At 53.6% G+C, this 15797-nt stretch overlaps 3 protein-coding genes across 4 annotated transcripts; 2 read left to right on the forward strand and 1 right to left on the reverse strand.

Moving 5' to 3' along the window:
• Positions 1-72: 72 nt before the first annotated feature.
• On the forward strand, positions 73-2020 carry PV07_03097 (uncharacterized protein). The gene has a single exon (XM_016389761.1). It carries the CDS (start codon positions 528-530, stop codon positions 1578-1580), a length of 1053 nt encoding a protein of 350 aa, XP_016251663.1. The 5' UTR covers positions 73-527; the 3' UTR covers positions 1581-2020.
• Positions 1969-7519, reverse strand: PV07_03098. Of its 2 annotated transcripts, XM_016389763.1 has the most exons (4): positions 7327-7519; positions 6904-7267; positions 2524-6733; positions 1969-2469 (listed from the first exon to the last, which is right to left on the reverse strand). In XM_016389763.1, the coding sequence occupies exons 3-4, from the start codon at positions 6582-6584 to the stop codon at positions 2430-2432; spliced, it is 4101 nt and encodes a 1366-aa protein (XP_016251665.1). In that variant the 5' UTR covers positions 6585-6733; positions 6904-7267; positions 7327-7519; the 3' UTR covers positions 1969-2429. The 2 variants fall into 2 exon arrangements, with proteins under 2 accessions (XP_016251665.1, XP_016251664.1); XM_016389762.1 differs by having other exon boundaries at positions 6904-7519.
• Positions 7520-8207: 688 nt separating this feature from the next.
• PV07_03099 (uncharacterized protein) lies at positions 8208-11042 on the forward strand. Its single transcript, XM_016389764.1, has 2 exons — positions 8208-9662; positions 9718-11042. The coding sequence occupies exons 1-2, from the start codon at positions 8766-8768 to the stop codon at positions 10567-10569; spliced, it is 1749 nt and encodes a 582-aa protein (XP_016251666.1). The 5' UTR covers positions 8208-8765; the 3' UTR covers positions 10570-11042.
• Positions 11043-15797: the final 4755 nt, after the last annotated feature.

Raw genomic sequence — 15797 nt, forward strand, 5'->3', positions numbered from 1 at the left:
ATTTGCTGGTTGGTGCTAGATCCGGAGTCGTCCAGTCAGCCACGTACCTCATTTTTTCTATAACCAGCAAGACGGCACAACCATATCCATGACTTTGCAGCAGGTATAATTATAGCAGCATTGGGCTGGTTTTTCTTTTCTGTCTGTGGTCGTCCTTGTGTGCTTTGAGCCTTCTCGCCTCCACAAGACACCGCAGAAAGGGCGACATTTAGTTAGAGGTGGAGTTTCCGTACGATGATGGTCGTTCTCGCCGTTTGAGCCAGCCACCGCATCCTCGTCTGCGCATGTTCCTCGCCTCTTCACATTACCACTTGAAGGTACCTACACAGCCCGGTGTGACAACAAGTATCGTCAGAGCCCTCGAACCTTTTCTGATCTGCCAAACCTGACCGGAGAAAGCGGTGAGCCAGGCAACACACCACGCGGGGCAGGGACGGTATCAAACAAACAGAAAAAAGAGGGACATACTACGAGACCGGTCTTTCATTCCCATCTCCCCAGAGAGCAAAGTCGTGGAATCCTCAGATATGGCGGCCAAAAAACTGAAGATCAACCCACCACTGCTCAATTCCGCCTGTCCTTGGGCCACCACCCTCGAGGACATTAAAGCCCTCTATGACACTCCCTACACAGGCGCGGTGACGATTCGAACCTCTTTACTGGAGGGGTTCACCCACGACGACTCTGTCCACCAATACATCTTCTTCACGCCCGGCAAGACCATCCCCGGCGACGCCCCGAAAGGTGAGGCCTCGAAGCCTTCTTCGTCGAACTCATCAGAACCAGTATCAACCCTCAACACGCTGGGCTACTCCCCGCTCACTCTCTCTGAATACCTGGGCATTATCAATGAGATCGTCGGTCAGCGCCACTTGGGCACCGACACGCCGACCAAGAAACCATTCATTCTGTCCGTCACGGGAACACCGGACGAGATTGCCATGGCCTACGCTCTCATCGCCAACGCCGCCGAAATGGACGAAGATCTCCGTCTAGCCATGGAGGTCAATCTCTCGTGCCCCAATATCGCGTCCGCCCCTCCACCAGCATACGACAAGAAACAATTAGATGAGTACCTTGAGGCGATAAGCGATTCCAAATCCACGTACCGGGGACGCATGGCGACCCCTGATTCGGTACCTAAAGTCGGTATAAAGCTTCCACCCTACACCTACACCGGTCAGTTCGAAATGGCCGTGGACTCTCTTCGCAATGCGAAATCCTCTGAGCCTGGAGAAGGTTCCGTGGTTGACTTCATCACATGCACCAACACACTGGGCAATAGCCTTCTGCTCAACTCGAACCTCGACCCAGCGCTAAGCAACGAGTCTGGCAGCGGGCTGGGCGGTCTGGCGGGAGCAGCACTTCACCCCCTCGCATTGGGCAATGTCGCCACGTTCCGAAAACTGCTCGACCAAGATCCTTCAACCAAAGAGATCATGATCATTGGTGTCGGAGGCGTGGAAGACAAGGACGGCGCGGAGAGGATGCGGAAGGTCGGAGCAGAGGCTGTCGCATGCGCGTCGGCGCTGGGCCGATATGGAGTCGGTGTTTTCGAGCGCATCACCAAGGGCGCATGAGTTCTGATACTCCCGATCACATACGCACGCGGTAACAGGAAAAGAGGACCTAGCAGAGAGACAGTCACGATTGATTGCATGCATCACATTGGCATGGGATTGCGGCGACCTCTGCCCCAGCCGCCCCCTTCATGAGACAGGCGTGACACCCGCAAGATGAGCTAGGGTCGCAGAAACTTCTGCTCGGTAGGGTCTCAGCTGGCAGACATTGTTACCTTGGTCTCGTAGATAGTATGTATAGAGGTCCGCCTGTTTGGGGGAGTCTTCACTTACATTCTAGAAGAGGTGGGATGGATAAGGAGACATTGCGCACTGGCGCCATTCACAATGGTCGCAGCATACTTTAGAAACGCCCAGAGATACGATTCAACGATCCGACACGAGAAAATCAACATAGAAAAACTTTTTGTATTCATACTACGCTCAATAGGCACTCTGACTCCAGAGACACACGATTTGGCCCCTGGACCTGTTCGCGTGTTCTTCTTCCGGACAAACGCTCGCTCAGGCCTTGACGGATGTTTCGTGCTGTGCCACTCGTACATGCTGGGTGATGGTTGGAGTTCGGGTTCAGGTCCAGTCTCTCTTCTCAGTCCCATCACCAAAGAGGTTGTTTGCATTCTCCCGCCATCGATGTCAGCCTCCCCCAAATACCACTGGCCGCCGACTGCGTGTCCAGCTACCAATGCAGCTCCAACTCAATCGATGCAAGATGTGTTGTCCACACTGTCGGCCGCCTTGTTGTTGATGCTTTGGACCTAATAGACCTTCCCACTCTGTAAAGACCGATCGCCTGCTTGGTGTTGATTTGTTATCTCTGAGGGTAATTACTTGGTAATTATGCATTAACTACAATGCATACGGATTCATGGACCGGATAGTCAAGCATCTAGACAAAAAGGTCAGTTGCCGCATGGACGAATTTGGATTCCGGGTCACTTACGGTGGACTCTTCGTCAGGTCAGTCTTCAAAATGACGGGCACTCGAGTCATTTCTGTCACATCCTGAATGTATTCACCACCCTCTTCCCGGAGTTTGAAGTAGCTGAGATACTTCTCCTTGTCGGTCAGGTTATTCTCGGGAATGTCGCCAATTGGCTTGACTATCTTTGACTCGGATTGCGTTCTGGCTGGTGTTTGGCTCAAACCGCCGTTACGGGCTGGAGACGGTGGCATGCTCTGAGACGATCGCTCGACTGGCGAATTTAGAGACACACCGGCAGCCATCTCGGTGATTTCTGATGCACTGTCTTCGTCATCAAAGAGCGCATCAACATCGTCGGTCGACATGGTGTTGCTGTCAGTCTGCTTGCGTTGGGATTCGTATCGTTCCTTGGCCCGTTCTCGAGCGGACTCGGTCGCACCGTTCGTGCCTCTAGTACTGCCTGAGGCACGGGGTCTCTCGTCCTCAGGAATGTAGGCTGATGACGGGACCCCTTTCTCCCAGTAAAGTTCGAGTACTCGTTCTTCCTTGCGGAACTCGGCCTTTTTCAAGGGAAGCTGATCGCAGTGCACACGTTTTTCGAAACCGTATTCTGGGATAAGGACATCGAATGCAGACTCGTAGACGCAGATAACAACACCCTCACTAATGAGGTCGCCGCCCATTTCTTTGCATTTCTTGTCCATGAGTCGGCAAGATTCGATATGGACGCTCTGTTCCTGGGCGCAATGAGCAGAGTCTTTCTTGTTGTTGCATTGCTCGGCGGTTTTGGCCAAGCTCTCCATGTCTTCGTTGAACTCGACAGCACCATTGGAAAGAGCAGCCTCCAGCTGCCGGTGGACGACAATGTCGGCATATCGGCGCGAAGGGTTGGTGAAGTGGGTGTAAAGAGGTAGGTTGAGGGCATAGTGCTGGCGCTGCTCCTCCGCAACTTGTTCACCGATGTAATATTTGGCACGTTGCAAAGTCTTGACCAACAGAGTTTCCATGCCCTTGCGCAGATCTGGATCTCCCACTTTGAAGAGACTGTTCTGCAAGCTTCCACTGCTGGAGCTGTCAATATCATAGCCAGCTCGGGTCATACGATCGACGAACGTCAGGAGTCGTCGCGGGTTGGGAGGTGATTGTCTTCTCAAAAACGCCTTGTCAGGCATGGCAGCGAAAATCTTCTGCGCAACAAAGAAGTTGGCTTTGCAGCTAATCTCCTCCATGATCTCGTGAGCAGCAGATGTGTTGAAGATATTCTGCTCAACGGGGATATTCTCGTCATCGAGCTGATAAAGCAAGCGAAGAGGGGCAATGTTTGCAGACCGGTTGCCAAAGCGAGCTTCTCGGAATTTGCTGGCAATCTTGTGCAAAGTCTTGATGTCCTCGACTGTGGGCCCGTTCAATTCAGGATGCTCGCCTCCCTTGACGACAGCATCAATTGCACGGTATCCGAGCTTGCCAGAGCTCTGAATGATAGATTTGCCGATGAAAGGCTCCCCTTCGATCTGTCCTGTCTCAGTATTGACTTTGAAGACGACACTGACGGTTAGACGGCCCTCGCCTGGAACCAGCGAGCAGATGTCTGCTGACAGTTTCGATGGGAGCATGTTGACGGCTCTGGTCATCAAATAAACGCCAGTCCCCCGTTTCTTGGCTTCTCGGTCAACCAATGAGTTCGCCTTGACAAAATGTGCGATATCCGTGACATGAATGCCAAGCTCGACTAAACCATTGTCAAGTTGCTTGATGTGGAGGGCGTCGTCGAGCTCGTTGGTGCCGTTAGGGTCAATGGTGAAAGTTCGCTCATTGCGGAGGTCGAGGCGTGCGGCTAAACTCTCCTCACCCTCAGCCTTCAGCGACCAGTCATCCCACCCAACACTCTTCAGCACGGCATCAGAGAACTCATCAGACCCGAAGTTGTTGTCGCGGAGCAAGGCGTCTGTCTCGACGCGAAGATCTCCCATCTCACCCAACTGTTCAACCAGAGTACCGAACGGATGCAGGGAGGTAATCGGCCAACGCTTGATACAGGCCACAAAAATTCTGTTGGCGTAGTCCATATGTTTGTCCACAAAGTCTCGGGGGGCTTGTTCTGTAGGGATGGCGATCAAGGGTACACGCTTGTCGGTGGGTTTGAACCACACGATCTTCGGCTTGTCCTGTGCGCGAGATTCGGATCGTGAATGGCCCCCATCCCGTGCCTGACGCTCAGCTTCCTGCTTCTCCTTCGTGGCTTGACTACTTGGTCGAAGTAGACCCAGAGTGCCCGAAAACATTTGCCCGGCGACGCGCTCAATAACAGCGACAACGTGACCTGCGTAGAGAGGCTTCTGTTCATCGCTGATTTCTTCTTCTTCCATCAGCAACAAGCTCTGGCCTTCGACCTCGACATCATCATTTTTCTTCTGCGTTGGACGCTGACGCAAGCTGCCACGTCGTCGGATGCTACCATCTGGCGCAATCGAGGTAGTGTCAGAGGTCGACGCCGTATCACTCTTGCCATTTTGGGTATTACCCGACGAGCGAGTGTCGGTGATGTCCTTGCGTTTCTTCTTTTCTTCTTTCTCGCGCTTCTGGCCCCAGACTTCATCGACGTCAAGCAGTTCGATCGCAACCAAATCGCCCTCAAGAGCACGATTCCTGTCTTTGCTACCACAAATGAAGATGTCTGCATCGAGATCGTTTGTGGTGACATAGGCGTCAGACCGGTTCTTCTTGTTCACTCGGAGGATACCCGCAACCAGCTGGCCGTCATTGAGCAACGCAGGGAGCGTGGCCTGAGGGAGGTAAGGCGTGAACAGCGTCTTTCGCTGCTGTTGCTGCTGTTGCAAGCCCATCGGAGGAGCATGCTGACTGGCCTGAAGACCACCAAGCTGTGCACCTTGCATTGCCTGGAGCTGAGCGATCTGCAAGGCGTTCAGTTGCTGGCCAGCGAACATCTGAGGTGCCATCATCATTTGGCCTTGAGGGAGTTGCACCAGCTGTGGCTGGCCGGGATATTGAAATCCGCTCATAGAGCCGATGGACTGGTTCATTGATCCTCGCCCGCGATGGCCTGGCTGGAAGTTTCCACCGCCCATAGCCTGCGGTTGGCTGAATTGACCCATCTGTTGAGGCGACTGCTCTGTCGTCTGCTGATTATTCTGCTGACGCCAATTGCCTTCAAAGTTGCGGGATCCCTGTCTCGTGTGATTGCTTTGGCTACCACGACGCTGCAGGTCTGACTGGTTACCTGCACCAGCATCACCCTGGGTTGGAAACTGAAATGCACCGCCTCCACGACCAGCCGCACCTCCTCCCCGGACACCGCCAGCAGCCATACTCTGGCTTCGACTGTGACCGACCATACGTGCGTTGCCAGCACGCTGCAGGCCTAGGCCTCCGCCGGGAGTGATGGGAGTGTTCAATCGGTCATCGGCAGGAGTAGCCGCAACAGGGCTCTCCGCGATACCTCCGGCTCCTGGAATGGGGAACTGGAACCCAGCAGCAGTCCGCTTCTTTTCTGCGAGTTCAGCGGCCTTCTTTGCCTCGGGAAGAGCTAACGAATGACGTCGAGTATGTCCACTTTGTGCAGAACCTCCTCTTCCGCCACGACCGCTGGTGTTTTCACGGTTCTGGCCCATTGCCTGCTGGTTGAAGTCGCCGTAGGCAGCGCCGGCAGTGCCAGCGGATGGTGCTGGGGGAGGACCCATGGCCATACCCGGAAGCGCGGATTGATTTCTGCGGTGAGCACCGGGCTGTGCAGGAGCATTTGCTTGCATAGCCATTTGCTGCTGGATTTGGGGGAATTGAAAATTGGTGTTGTTGGGTGAGATTCCGGAAAGATTGGGTTGCCCTTGAATGGGAGAGTAGGTAGGCATACCTTGCAAGGGCTGTTGGATCATGCCCATGTTGACGTACTGCTGATGAGTAGCAGCGATTTGTTGTTGTTGCTGTTGTAATAACTCGATCTGTTGCTGAAGAGCCAGTTGTTCCATCATGAGCGGAGTGAGCTCGGACGGACTGCGTCGATGGGCGATATGAAGTCTGCGCCCTGCAGGGCCGGGCACACCAGATGAGCCTGGCTGTGCCATTGTGGAGATGTTCTCAGTGAGTAGCTGTGTTTCCTAGCTCTTACTCGGTTTAAGGCTGGCCGGCCCGGGGGAGGCCCTCGAAAGGGAAGAAAGAGGGAAGTAATGATATCCTCGGTGAATCCGTGCACAAGGAGGGACAGCAGACGGAGCTGGAACAGGAATGAAAGTTAGTACGCTCGAAAATCAGTACTGAAAGTCCCAGTAGAGAGGCAACCAGGAAAAATGAATGTGGAAGACAAGGATTGAACACAGTGATGGGATTTTGGGGTAAATGCAGAACATCTTTGATAAAGTCTCGTCAACGGTGATGGAAACTCACCTCGAACGGTGCCGAGAGATATACCGAAGCCGGCTCTTGACGCCCTTGAGAGTTTTGTAGATTCAGCGAATCTCGAATGTTGGACGAAAGATGGTCACGAATCCTAATCAGTTGCGTATTGCGGTCGACAGTCGAGTCGAGAGCCTGCGGGCCGGGGTGCAGTGGTGGGTGGAGTGACAAGGCGGTGTCAGTGACAACGTGAGGAATCGCTCGACGAAGGTGATGTTGTAGCGTTGAGCTGATGGCCGTCGCAATGGCAATAACAACTCGAGGGGCTCGGTAGTGATTGCAACCACAGACTGCGCAATATGGGCGCAGGCAGATAAGTCGAGGTTGCGGAAGGCAGGCTCGATTTGACGTAAGACTTATTTCTTGGGTCAGGGAAGGACAGGAAAACGGAACTGGACGGGGACGGGTGCCCACAACGGAGAGGGATAAGAGCACACAAGAGAGTGACTCTGATGGGCTGAAGGACTGTCTGGTGAACGCTGAAGCGATGTGGAAAAGGACAGGACAGAACAGAGGGACAGGATGATGAAGGGGAGAGGTACAGAAGCAACTCGGCAGGAGAGGGGAAGAGAGAGGGAATGTTTGAGGGATGGGTTTTGGTAGAGGCTTTGTATGGGTAATTGGTGGTGGTGCCCTTTTTAGTGGGCGCAGGCTGGTGAAGGGCGGAAGGGCCTTGCAGGCTCAAGACTACCACCAAGCACAGGTGTCTAGTTAACGTTCTCACTGCTCACTCGCTTATGCGGTGCAGCGTAGGGCTACCTGGACATGGGTGACTTGCCCTATAGGCCATGTCTGTTGGGCTTTTGATCACCTTTGGCCCCCCTCTTTCGGTCTCTATTAGAAAGGACGACAACTCTGATATCTTTCCGTTCTGGGCACCACCTTGATCCTTGGTCGGGGATGCAGAGAGTAAGCATCGTCCTCGGACTGATACATCGTACTTGCTGTTCAGGGGGCGGGGACTATGAACAACGGGGTCGTTGCTAGCTCTCCTGATGGTTTTATGTATTGCTCTACCACAGCGCAGCTGGTTGTGATTCACGTTGCAGTCGCCCGCCAACAGAGGAACAGTTGATGCGCCAAGAGATGTTGCGGGCGGTAATGGGCTCCCCTTGGCTCCCTAGGCGGGCCTAGTGCCGCGTAGCAGCCCACAGGCCAGGCAAGCCTTGGGTTTGGCGCACATCCCCCGGGTGAGGGCCAGCTTGGTGGCACCTAGACTGCACGGGACTGCTCCACCAGGCTTGCCTAAGCTGAAACCCGTGTCTGAGTTCTGGCTGGTGCTCCAACCTCGTCACCAACTGCACTGCTCCCACTCAAAGTTCCTCGATGAAACTTCACCATTTCTGGCCCTTTAGGCACTTTGGACAGCAGCACTCTCACTTCCCAGACATCAAGTGTCAATTGGCTGTGTCGCTCCCTCGTCCAACCTTCGGTGCCACCATCAACACTGGTCCGGTCCTCCAGTCATCCCTCCTTGAACACCAAGAAGGCCTGGAGCTCTCTCGGCTTGCCTGAAAAAGTGCTTTATCTCTGCCTAGGAAGTCTTCTATTGACATGGGCTAAATATTAACGCGTCTTGGACTGGATATCAGCCTTGCCTCGGTAGGCAACTTGTCTCCTGCTACCTCCTTACGAACCCGTGTCGCGGTTTGTGCGTCCATATCGACAAAGAACATTCCAACTTCCGAGCCCTTGATCTCGGTGCCATCACAATCTCCTCATTTCGCCAGTGTCATCACCTAAATCAGGGAGACCATCGCAGACACTCCGTCTCCATATCTCGCCTTCCCAACATTCTTGGACCGTGTCAATTGGGGGTGGTCAGCGGAAAATAAAAGTCACGTGCTTTGACCATGGCCCAGGCAAGGCTTCACTCATCCTCACCGTTCTCAGCCAGAGACAGCCCCAGAGGTCGTCGGACCGACGACAGCCCGTCCAGGCAACTACAATGGGAACTGGAACGTGCTCTCAGCCAAATCCATCTGCACGAGATTGAGCGCTCCAAACTTCACGCCTATCAGAAACGCCAACAGCAGGAAGAGCTTGATGCTCGGGAATCAGCGCAAGCGGAGGCTCACCGGATAGAGCTCAATGCCGCGAAAGCTCAGCATGAAGTCGTACGGAAACAGGCCGAGGCGGTCCTCCAGGCCTACATCAAGCAGGAAGAAGAGGATCGTCAGAGACGTGAAGAAGAGGAGCGGAGGAGATTAGAGGAGGAAGAAAGACGGAGGAAGGCAGAGGCAGAGGCAAAGGCGCAAGCCCAGGAAAGGGAACAAGCACGTAAACGGGCCGAAGAGGAGCGAAGAGCCCGTGAAGAGAACGAGCGCCGGGAACGCGAAGAGCGTGCCCGCCAAGAAGCGGAACGTCAAGCAAAGCAAAAGGCTGAAGAAGAGGAAAAAGACCGAAGGGAGAAGGCCGCGGCCGAGCAGAGGCAACGAGAGGAGAAAGCTAAAGCGGAGCAAGAAGCTGCACTGCGGAAACAAGAAGCTGAGAAAGCTGCTGCAGCCAAAGTTTCAACACCTCAACCCGCCGCCCTTGGCCCAGGCAAAGACATCAGTCGGGCATCAGAGGTCGAGGCACAACATGCCAACTACCTAGTTCTCCACAAGAAGCTGAAAAAGTTCCGTGCCGACTTCTGGGTCGCGGCCAAGAAGGATCCTGGCTTGAAGCCCCATGTCGGAGACATGCGACGGGCCATTCGAACCAGCGTGGGCCAGTTGACAGATGACAAGGCTGGCAACAAGAAGGCAGTAAGTGATGAAGATATCACCTCGATTGACCGAGTTTTCCGACTAACCATGGTAGCATGACCGAGTCAGATCTACATTGCAGCAGGCTCTCAAGGATCGGCCGTCACCTCCCGTTTCTGTGAGCGAGTACCTACCGACACACCTCAACCTGGGCGACAATGGCACGACAACGATCCCGTCGCTTGCGCTGTACCTTCTCTCCATCTTCAGTAAGGCTGTAATCAGTGGGTTTGTGGGTGAGTGTGCCGTCAACCCCAAGGCGGCCGAACCCATTGGCACGCTGGTTGCACAGATCTTCTCGATGCCTGAGCTACAATTCCCACGAAATGTCCCATCCACAGCCGACCCATCACAGCTTTCCAAGCCGACCAGCGTCTCCCTCATTTCCATCCTGATGAGCAAATTCCACGCCACGGCGCCGATACTTTTCGGGATCTACGGGCGCGAATCCACTGCCGCTGGCAAACACCGACTCGGCTGGCGTCTTGATAGAATCACAGACGACCCCGACTCGAAGAAAGCGTTTGTGAATGAAAACAAGCACTATGACCGTCTCACAGGTCTCGGGGTGGGCTACGCCTCGATCGCTCTCCGCAACTTTTCGAAAGCCAAGGTCTCCAACCCCTGGCCGCCGGTGCATTATTGGGCCAGTCTCGCGCACATTGCCAATACGCCTCCACAAGAGGTGCAGACCAGCCATCTGGTCTTGTTGAAGAGCATGCTCGAGAACAATGCGATCGAAAGGTTCGTGTTGTTTTTCGGGGCGGCGGGCATTGCCGCCTTGAGGCAGGTGGCAGTAGACTTCCCCAGGACGCTACCGAAAGAATTGCAAGAAAAGCCAGCGACAAAGACGTTGGTGTTGATGGTTGAGGGGTGGAAGAAGGAGAAACACTTCTCGCTTGCGTAGCGACGTGCGAGGACGAGCGCTGGAAGTGTGATGAACATGATGCGGTTGCAACAGACGACTTGGGCGTGGGAGAAAGAAGACGCTCAATGTGGATTTTGCAAAATCAGCCCACCGTGCGAACGCTGATCAGGTCCTGCGACGGATGAGCGAGACATGGGAAGGACGAACGCTAGCTTGGGCAGTCGAGAAACAACACACTCGGTCCTTGAACGGGGGAACCCTCAGCGTCACAGAATATAGACCACTGTCTGGAAGACTTGTTCCTGTTCTGGACTCCAACATACGCAAGTCTTTCTTAGTGACGTTCATGAGCCACTTCTTATGCAAGGAGAAGCCGAAGATAGAGGAGCAGAGAGGCTGAACAGATCTCGCCCATCCTTATGAATCCATCTCCTATCGGGCCCATTCATAGATGATAAGTCCACCACCTACGAGTAGTTTATAAAAAGCCCCGAGTAGCCGTTGGAACAACGAGTACCTTGCCTCGTACGTGTACAGGATAGTCATCCCCTTTTACTCCTATGGCCGACTACGCCCGCCTTCTCCGCCCTCTTTTTCGCAAGCAAATCTCACCACCGAGCGAGAGCGAGCGGGGTCCCCGCGGCGCAGGGAGTATGCTAGGGACATATACGGACACATGCATTGGCGACGTTGTACCTCGTACTCCGTAACATGCGTCGGTACTCTGGACTCCGCACGATCCCAGGACCCATGCAAGACATGATCTGCCCTGCCGGCTGCTCTGCAAAAGTCGCTAGGTAGCTAGGTAAGCATGCGAGTGGGCGGTCAAGTGGGCGGCTGGTTATTGAGGTCCCATCGCCAGCTCAATGCATATTACCCCGTTCATATGTGTATGTACCCTACCTACCTAGATTACTCGAGAACGAAAAACCAATCTGCCATTTACAGTTTGATCCTAGAGGGTGAGCGAAGGCCGCTTTGACCTGAGCTTTGGCTGAGCCTGCTCCCTGAGCACACTCCCTAAGCAAACACACCGGGACCTAATCTGGCCCCTTGCGATCGGCTATGCATCTGTTTCAGACGGACGTCACGGAGCTGGACGTCAGGGAGCTGGACGTCAGGGAACTTGGCAGATTCCCTACCCTTTTGCTGCTGCCTAAGTTCCTATGTAAGCTTGGGCGTAGCGATGCGATAGGATACGTGGTTAAATCGTACGTCGTGATTTAATGACCGGTCCTCACGCCTCGGGAATGCCTCGGGAAATGCCTCTCTCACTCTCGTACATGCCCCCAATCGTACATCTAGTCACGGCGAACAGGTCGCGTGTCACGTGGACTGTCATTACTAGTTCACGTGATGTAGGTATCGGCTTACCTACCCAAGCGTCCAGTCAGTCGAACTCTCCAGCTCGTCTTGCTGGTCCACTTGTTCGCCTGCTCCCTCGTCCTCAACCACAAGCCGGACTGCTGATACCTGGAGTGGTTTGACCACACTCTCGATAGTCATGCCACCAAAGTCTAGGCTTCGTTTCTGCGATTCCACTCCCGAACGTGACTGTTTGGACCGAACGCGCGTTAGCCACACAGTACGATTTCCCTAGCTCGCTATTAGCAAGCCATCTGGCATTCGGACCGAACGACCACCGTCTATTGTTCTGCTTCAATGGGAAGACAGTCAATGCTTATAGATCAGGGGTTCGGGTGGGGCCCCAAGTTTTTGCTCCAGGTCTATCTATCAATTGAGTCGGCACCTTGCTCGTCACCATGGTGTCAGACATCACATCACAGCTGGCGATCGGGTCTTTTCACAAAGGAGAAGCCGGAAAGGAACGACTCGACCTCACGTTTATGGCGACCATGGAGATCCTCACCGCGCAGCCCTTGAAGACGCGCAGCCAGACGCCAAAGTCAGCGAATCGACATGGGCAGCGGTCCTCTTCCTGGTCTTCACCCTGCAATCCTCCCTGAGCTTCGCTCTGCTCACGGTGTTTCCGATTCTTGTGCCGATCGCTTTGGAGTTGCAACACAACACTAAGAACGTCAAGTGGATGGCATCAGGATGGTCTCTCGCGGCCAGTATCTCCATCAACATAGCCGGCCAACTCAGCGACTATTTCGGCCGTCGGTATAGCCTGTTGTTTGGTCTAGGTCTCCTGATACTCGATCACACTGTCGGTGCCACCGCGCAGGATCGTATAGCTCTATCTGGTCGTGCTGGGAGCGGTGGAGGGTCCTGTAGCTGCGCTGAGCGGCACATGAGTAAAGGCAAATGGCTATATTGAGGCAAAAGTCTTGGTTAAGCTCAAATCCGTAGTGCTATAGTCTTTACATGTTTAGTGCGCATGGGGCATCTAAACCCCGACTCAGCTCGCAATGCCGAACAAATCAAACGTGCTACTGCCACACGTCGCCGAATCCACGCCCTCCAGCCATCCCTCTGTAGTTCTCGTTGAGCTCGGGCATAGAGAGAAGCTCGGCTCCCGGCACGCTGAACCAATTCATGTGAGACTGTTCGGGCTCGATATCATAGGATTGATCGGACGGATGAAGCACTGGTTCCAGTCCGGGTTGTAAGTAAGCAGATATCGAAAAGTCCATGTTCGTACTGGCGCCAGGAAGACCGGGCCGGCTCGTGGAAACAGAACTGGGAAGGCTGGAATTTCTGTCGTTGCGCTCGGCAGAGGATACAGCATAATCACTGATACTGGGGCAGGAGAGGTGATTGAAATCATCGCCGGCGTCTAAGCTCGAGTTCCTCTCTTGATGAAACGATGCCTGGTTCAGCTGCAGGTTTTTTGCGATAAAGTTGTGATGAGTACCGACGCCCGACTTGTTTTTCTTCTTTCTATTAAAGCTCCCTAAAGGTGAAGGAGAGCGCGAGGACTCTTCTTCACCCTCGATCTGAGTAGTAGGAAAGGGAATGAAGGGAATGCCGAGTAGTCTTGGGGGGCCTTGTTCTTCAGGAGGAGAGGTTGAAACGCTTGCAGTTGTCCTCGACCTGGGATGGCGCCGAATGGTGTGACGATAGGACCCATTCATGAGCGCCATCAAGCCGGCTCTGCAGATACCTTCGATGCTGGAGGTCCGATCTGGTAGCTCTGCTGGCAGTCGACCGATGATGCTTTGCAGCGACGGTGAGGATTCGGTTGTGGAGTTCGAGCCTTTTACTATGCGTTCACGCTACGAAGGAGAAGAAGGAAACATGTCAGCAAAACTCCGGCTAGAAGACCCGCAACATTGCGGTGCGAAAATCAAGGAGAGAACTTACCAAAGGTGTCAGTATAGGCCAGTAGATTATGAGCTCGTCCAGGAGCAACAGTGCCACCTGCATATGCTGGCAATGTGCGTCGGCGACTGGCAGACTCGGAGACAGGGAATTGAGAGTAGAATGGACCAAGCCCGCGGCAAAGGTACAGTAGCCAATGAAGGGTGGTATCCTTGTTACATCCGGTTTCGTGGCGAGAAAGTCCAGCAACATGAATGTGAACTGAGTCGCGGCCGTGAGAACGGTTCGTATGGACGTTTCGAGCATTGATGGAGGAACAGCATCGACGTTCTCCTCTCCTTGCTGTTGGCCCGAGAAAATCGGAATGAGAGATGCGTGGAGGAATATGAGGCACTGATAATATGCAGCCTGCAGATAGAAAAAGCAGTACGAAAGATCGCATGCGTCGGGAGAAGAGTTTGTCTCCTCGACCATGGTGTTCGTATATGTTGTTATGCGCTCTTGTAATTGGCGAATCTTACCGTCCGCTGCCAACAGGCTGCACAGAAAGACTGGAGAATCTGCTTTGGGTTGATCCTTGATCATTTCTTTGATCTCAGACCTGGGCAGGTAGCGAAAGATAATGGATTAGCAATCTTTTGAAAGAGATCAAGGTTGCGGGAATAGGTTATAGGCTCACCATAGCGTAAGGGCGCGGATCATTAACGATGTCTTGTTGCTCCGACAGCCCTCTTCGGGCAAAGAATCTGACAGCCTCTCAGTAGCCAAGTTTCCAGGGATAAGTCGACTGTCTGTCGCAGCCTCTACCAGATCCTGATCATTCACAGGGAGGCAAAGATCACAGATCGAACGAATATTGTCGCGTGGGTGAAGTGGCAGATCCCGAACGCATTGCGTAATCCAGCAGGCCCAGAAGCATCTGCGAAGCAATTCTGATTTTCTGATTCTTTCCTGGTTGGAGATATGTTTGGATGGTCGATTAAGACCCAGGAGTTGACAGGTAGTGTATGACAGCGCTATTGGCATTAAGTCTTAATACACCGGCCCAGCCCGCGGCTTGGTACTCTCTGAGCACGGGAATACTCAACTGGAATGGACGCCACTGCGTTTTATGTCTCCCATAGCAAGCCAATACAAAGATAGATTTTCGCAAGTTTGAATAACCTCCAAGCATGGCCGGTCGGATATCTGCAAAACCGTGATACCGGCTCGGTCTGCCCAAGTTCTCCCAGTGGAATGGAGAGAGAAGAATGCCGGTAAGCCAGAGGCCCTGTTTATCTCCTCGTTGGCCGGTTTCTTGAAAAACCTGTCTATTTGTCAGTAACTGGACGGGCTAAAAAGGAGGCGGACGAAGCCCCATCTCGTACAAAGAAGCTAGAGCAAAAATACTTAGATTGACATGTTCTTGCAGTTCGCCTGCTTGATATCTGGCAATCAAAGATTCGTGCTCAAAAAGCAAGGCGGCGTTATGGATGCGCGAGAAATAGACTTCAAACAAGAGCAAGCCAAGCTCTTTTGGAATGTGTTGAAGAGGCCTGGCTAGATCGTCACGGTTCCCACGGGAGTTGGAAGTACGAACGCGTTTGCTTGGGGGCGACTATCTCAACGGGGTAAGTGATGAAATAGTGCATGAATCTGCCACTACGGGGCAACATCAAAATTGGTAGAGAGCATGGGAACTACCTCGATATCATTCTGCTCCCGCCGCACGAAGGAAGGCGACGCCTGACTTGCTGCACCATCGTTTGGATAGTCTTCTTGCGGAGTCGCGTCATGATTGGCATCACGAGAGCCATGGCCGTTGTCAGCCCCCAGTGCTCGAAATGAGGCGAGAAACCGTCGATCGGGGGGTAGAGGGTAGTCGCATCTTGCACCTTGCTTGATGCAACGGGTACAGTGTGGCTTTTGACGGGAGCAGCGAAGCTAGATGATGAAAATACATCAAGTCGTCAGCATTCCGACGGCTGGGGCCACGCGAAGGTGAACGTGAACGTGAACCTGCTCCAGGAAATCGAGGCTGACGTACCTTCTGGCGACGGCAT

The sequence above is a fragment of the Cladophialophora immunda genome (genome assembly GCF_000835495.1).
Source record: "Cladophialophora immunda strain CBS 83496 unplaced genomic scaffold supercont1.2, whole genome shotgun sequence".
Lineage (NCBI taxonomy): Eukaryota > Fungi > Ascomycota > Eurotiomycetes > Chaetothyriales > Herpotrichiellaceae > Cladophialophora > Cladophialophora immunda.

Coding starts and splice junctions, on each gene's coding strand:
- PV07_03097 (XM_016389761.1), top strand. CDS start 528: ATGGCGGCCAAAAAACTGAAGATCAACCCACCACTGCTCAATTCCGCC.
- PV07_03098 (XM_016389763.1), bottom strand. CDS start 6,584: ATGGCACAGCCAGGCTCATCTGGTGTGCCCGGCCCTGCAGGGCGCAGA. Junction 2,470..2,523: donor GACCTGACGAAGAGTCCACC/GTAAGTGACCCG, acceptor CTTTTTGTCTAG/ATGCTTGACTATCCGGTCCA.
- PV07_03099 (XM_016389764.1), top strand. CDS start 8,766: ATGGCCCAGGCAAGGCTTCACTCATCCTCACCGTTCTCAGCCAGAGAC. Junction 9,663..9,717: donor AGGCTGGCAACAAGAAGGCA/GTAAGTGATGAA, acceptor TAACCATGGTAG/CATGACCGAGTCAGATCTAC.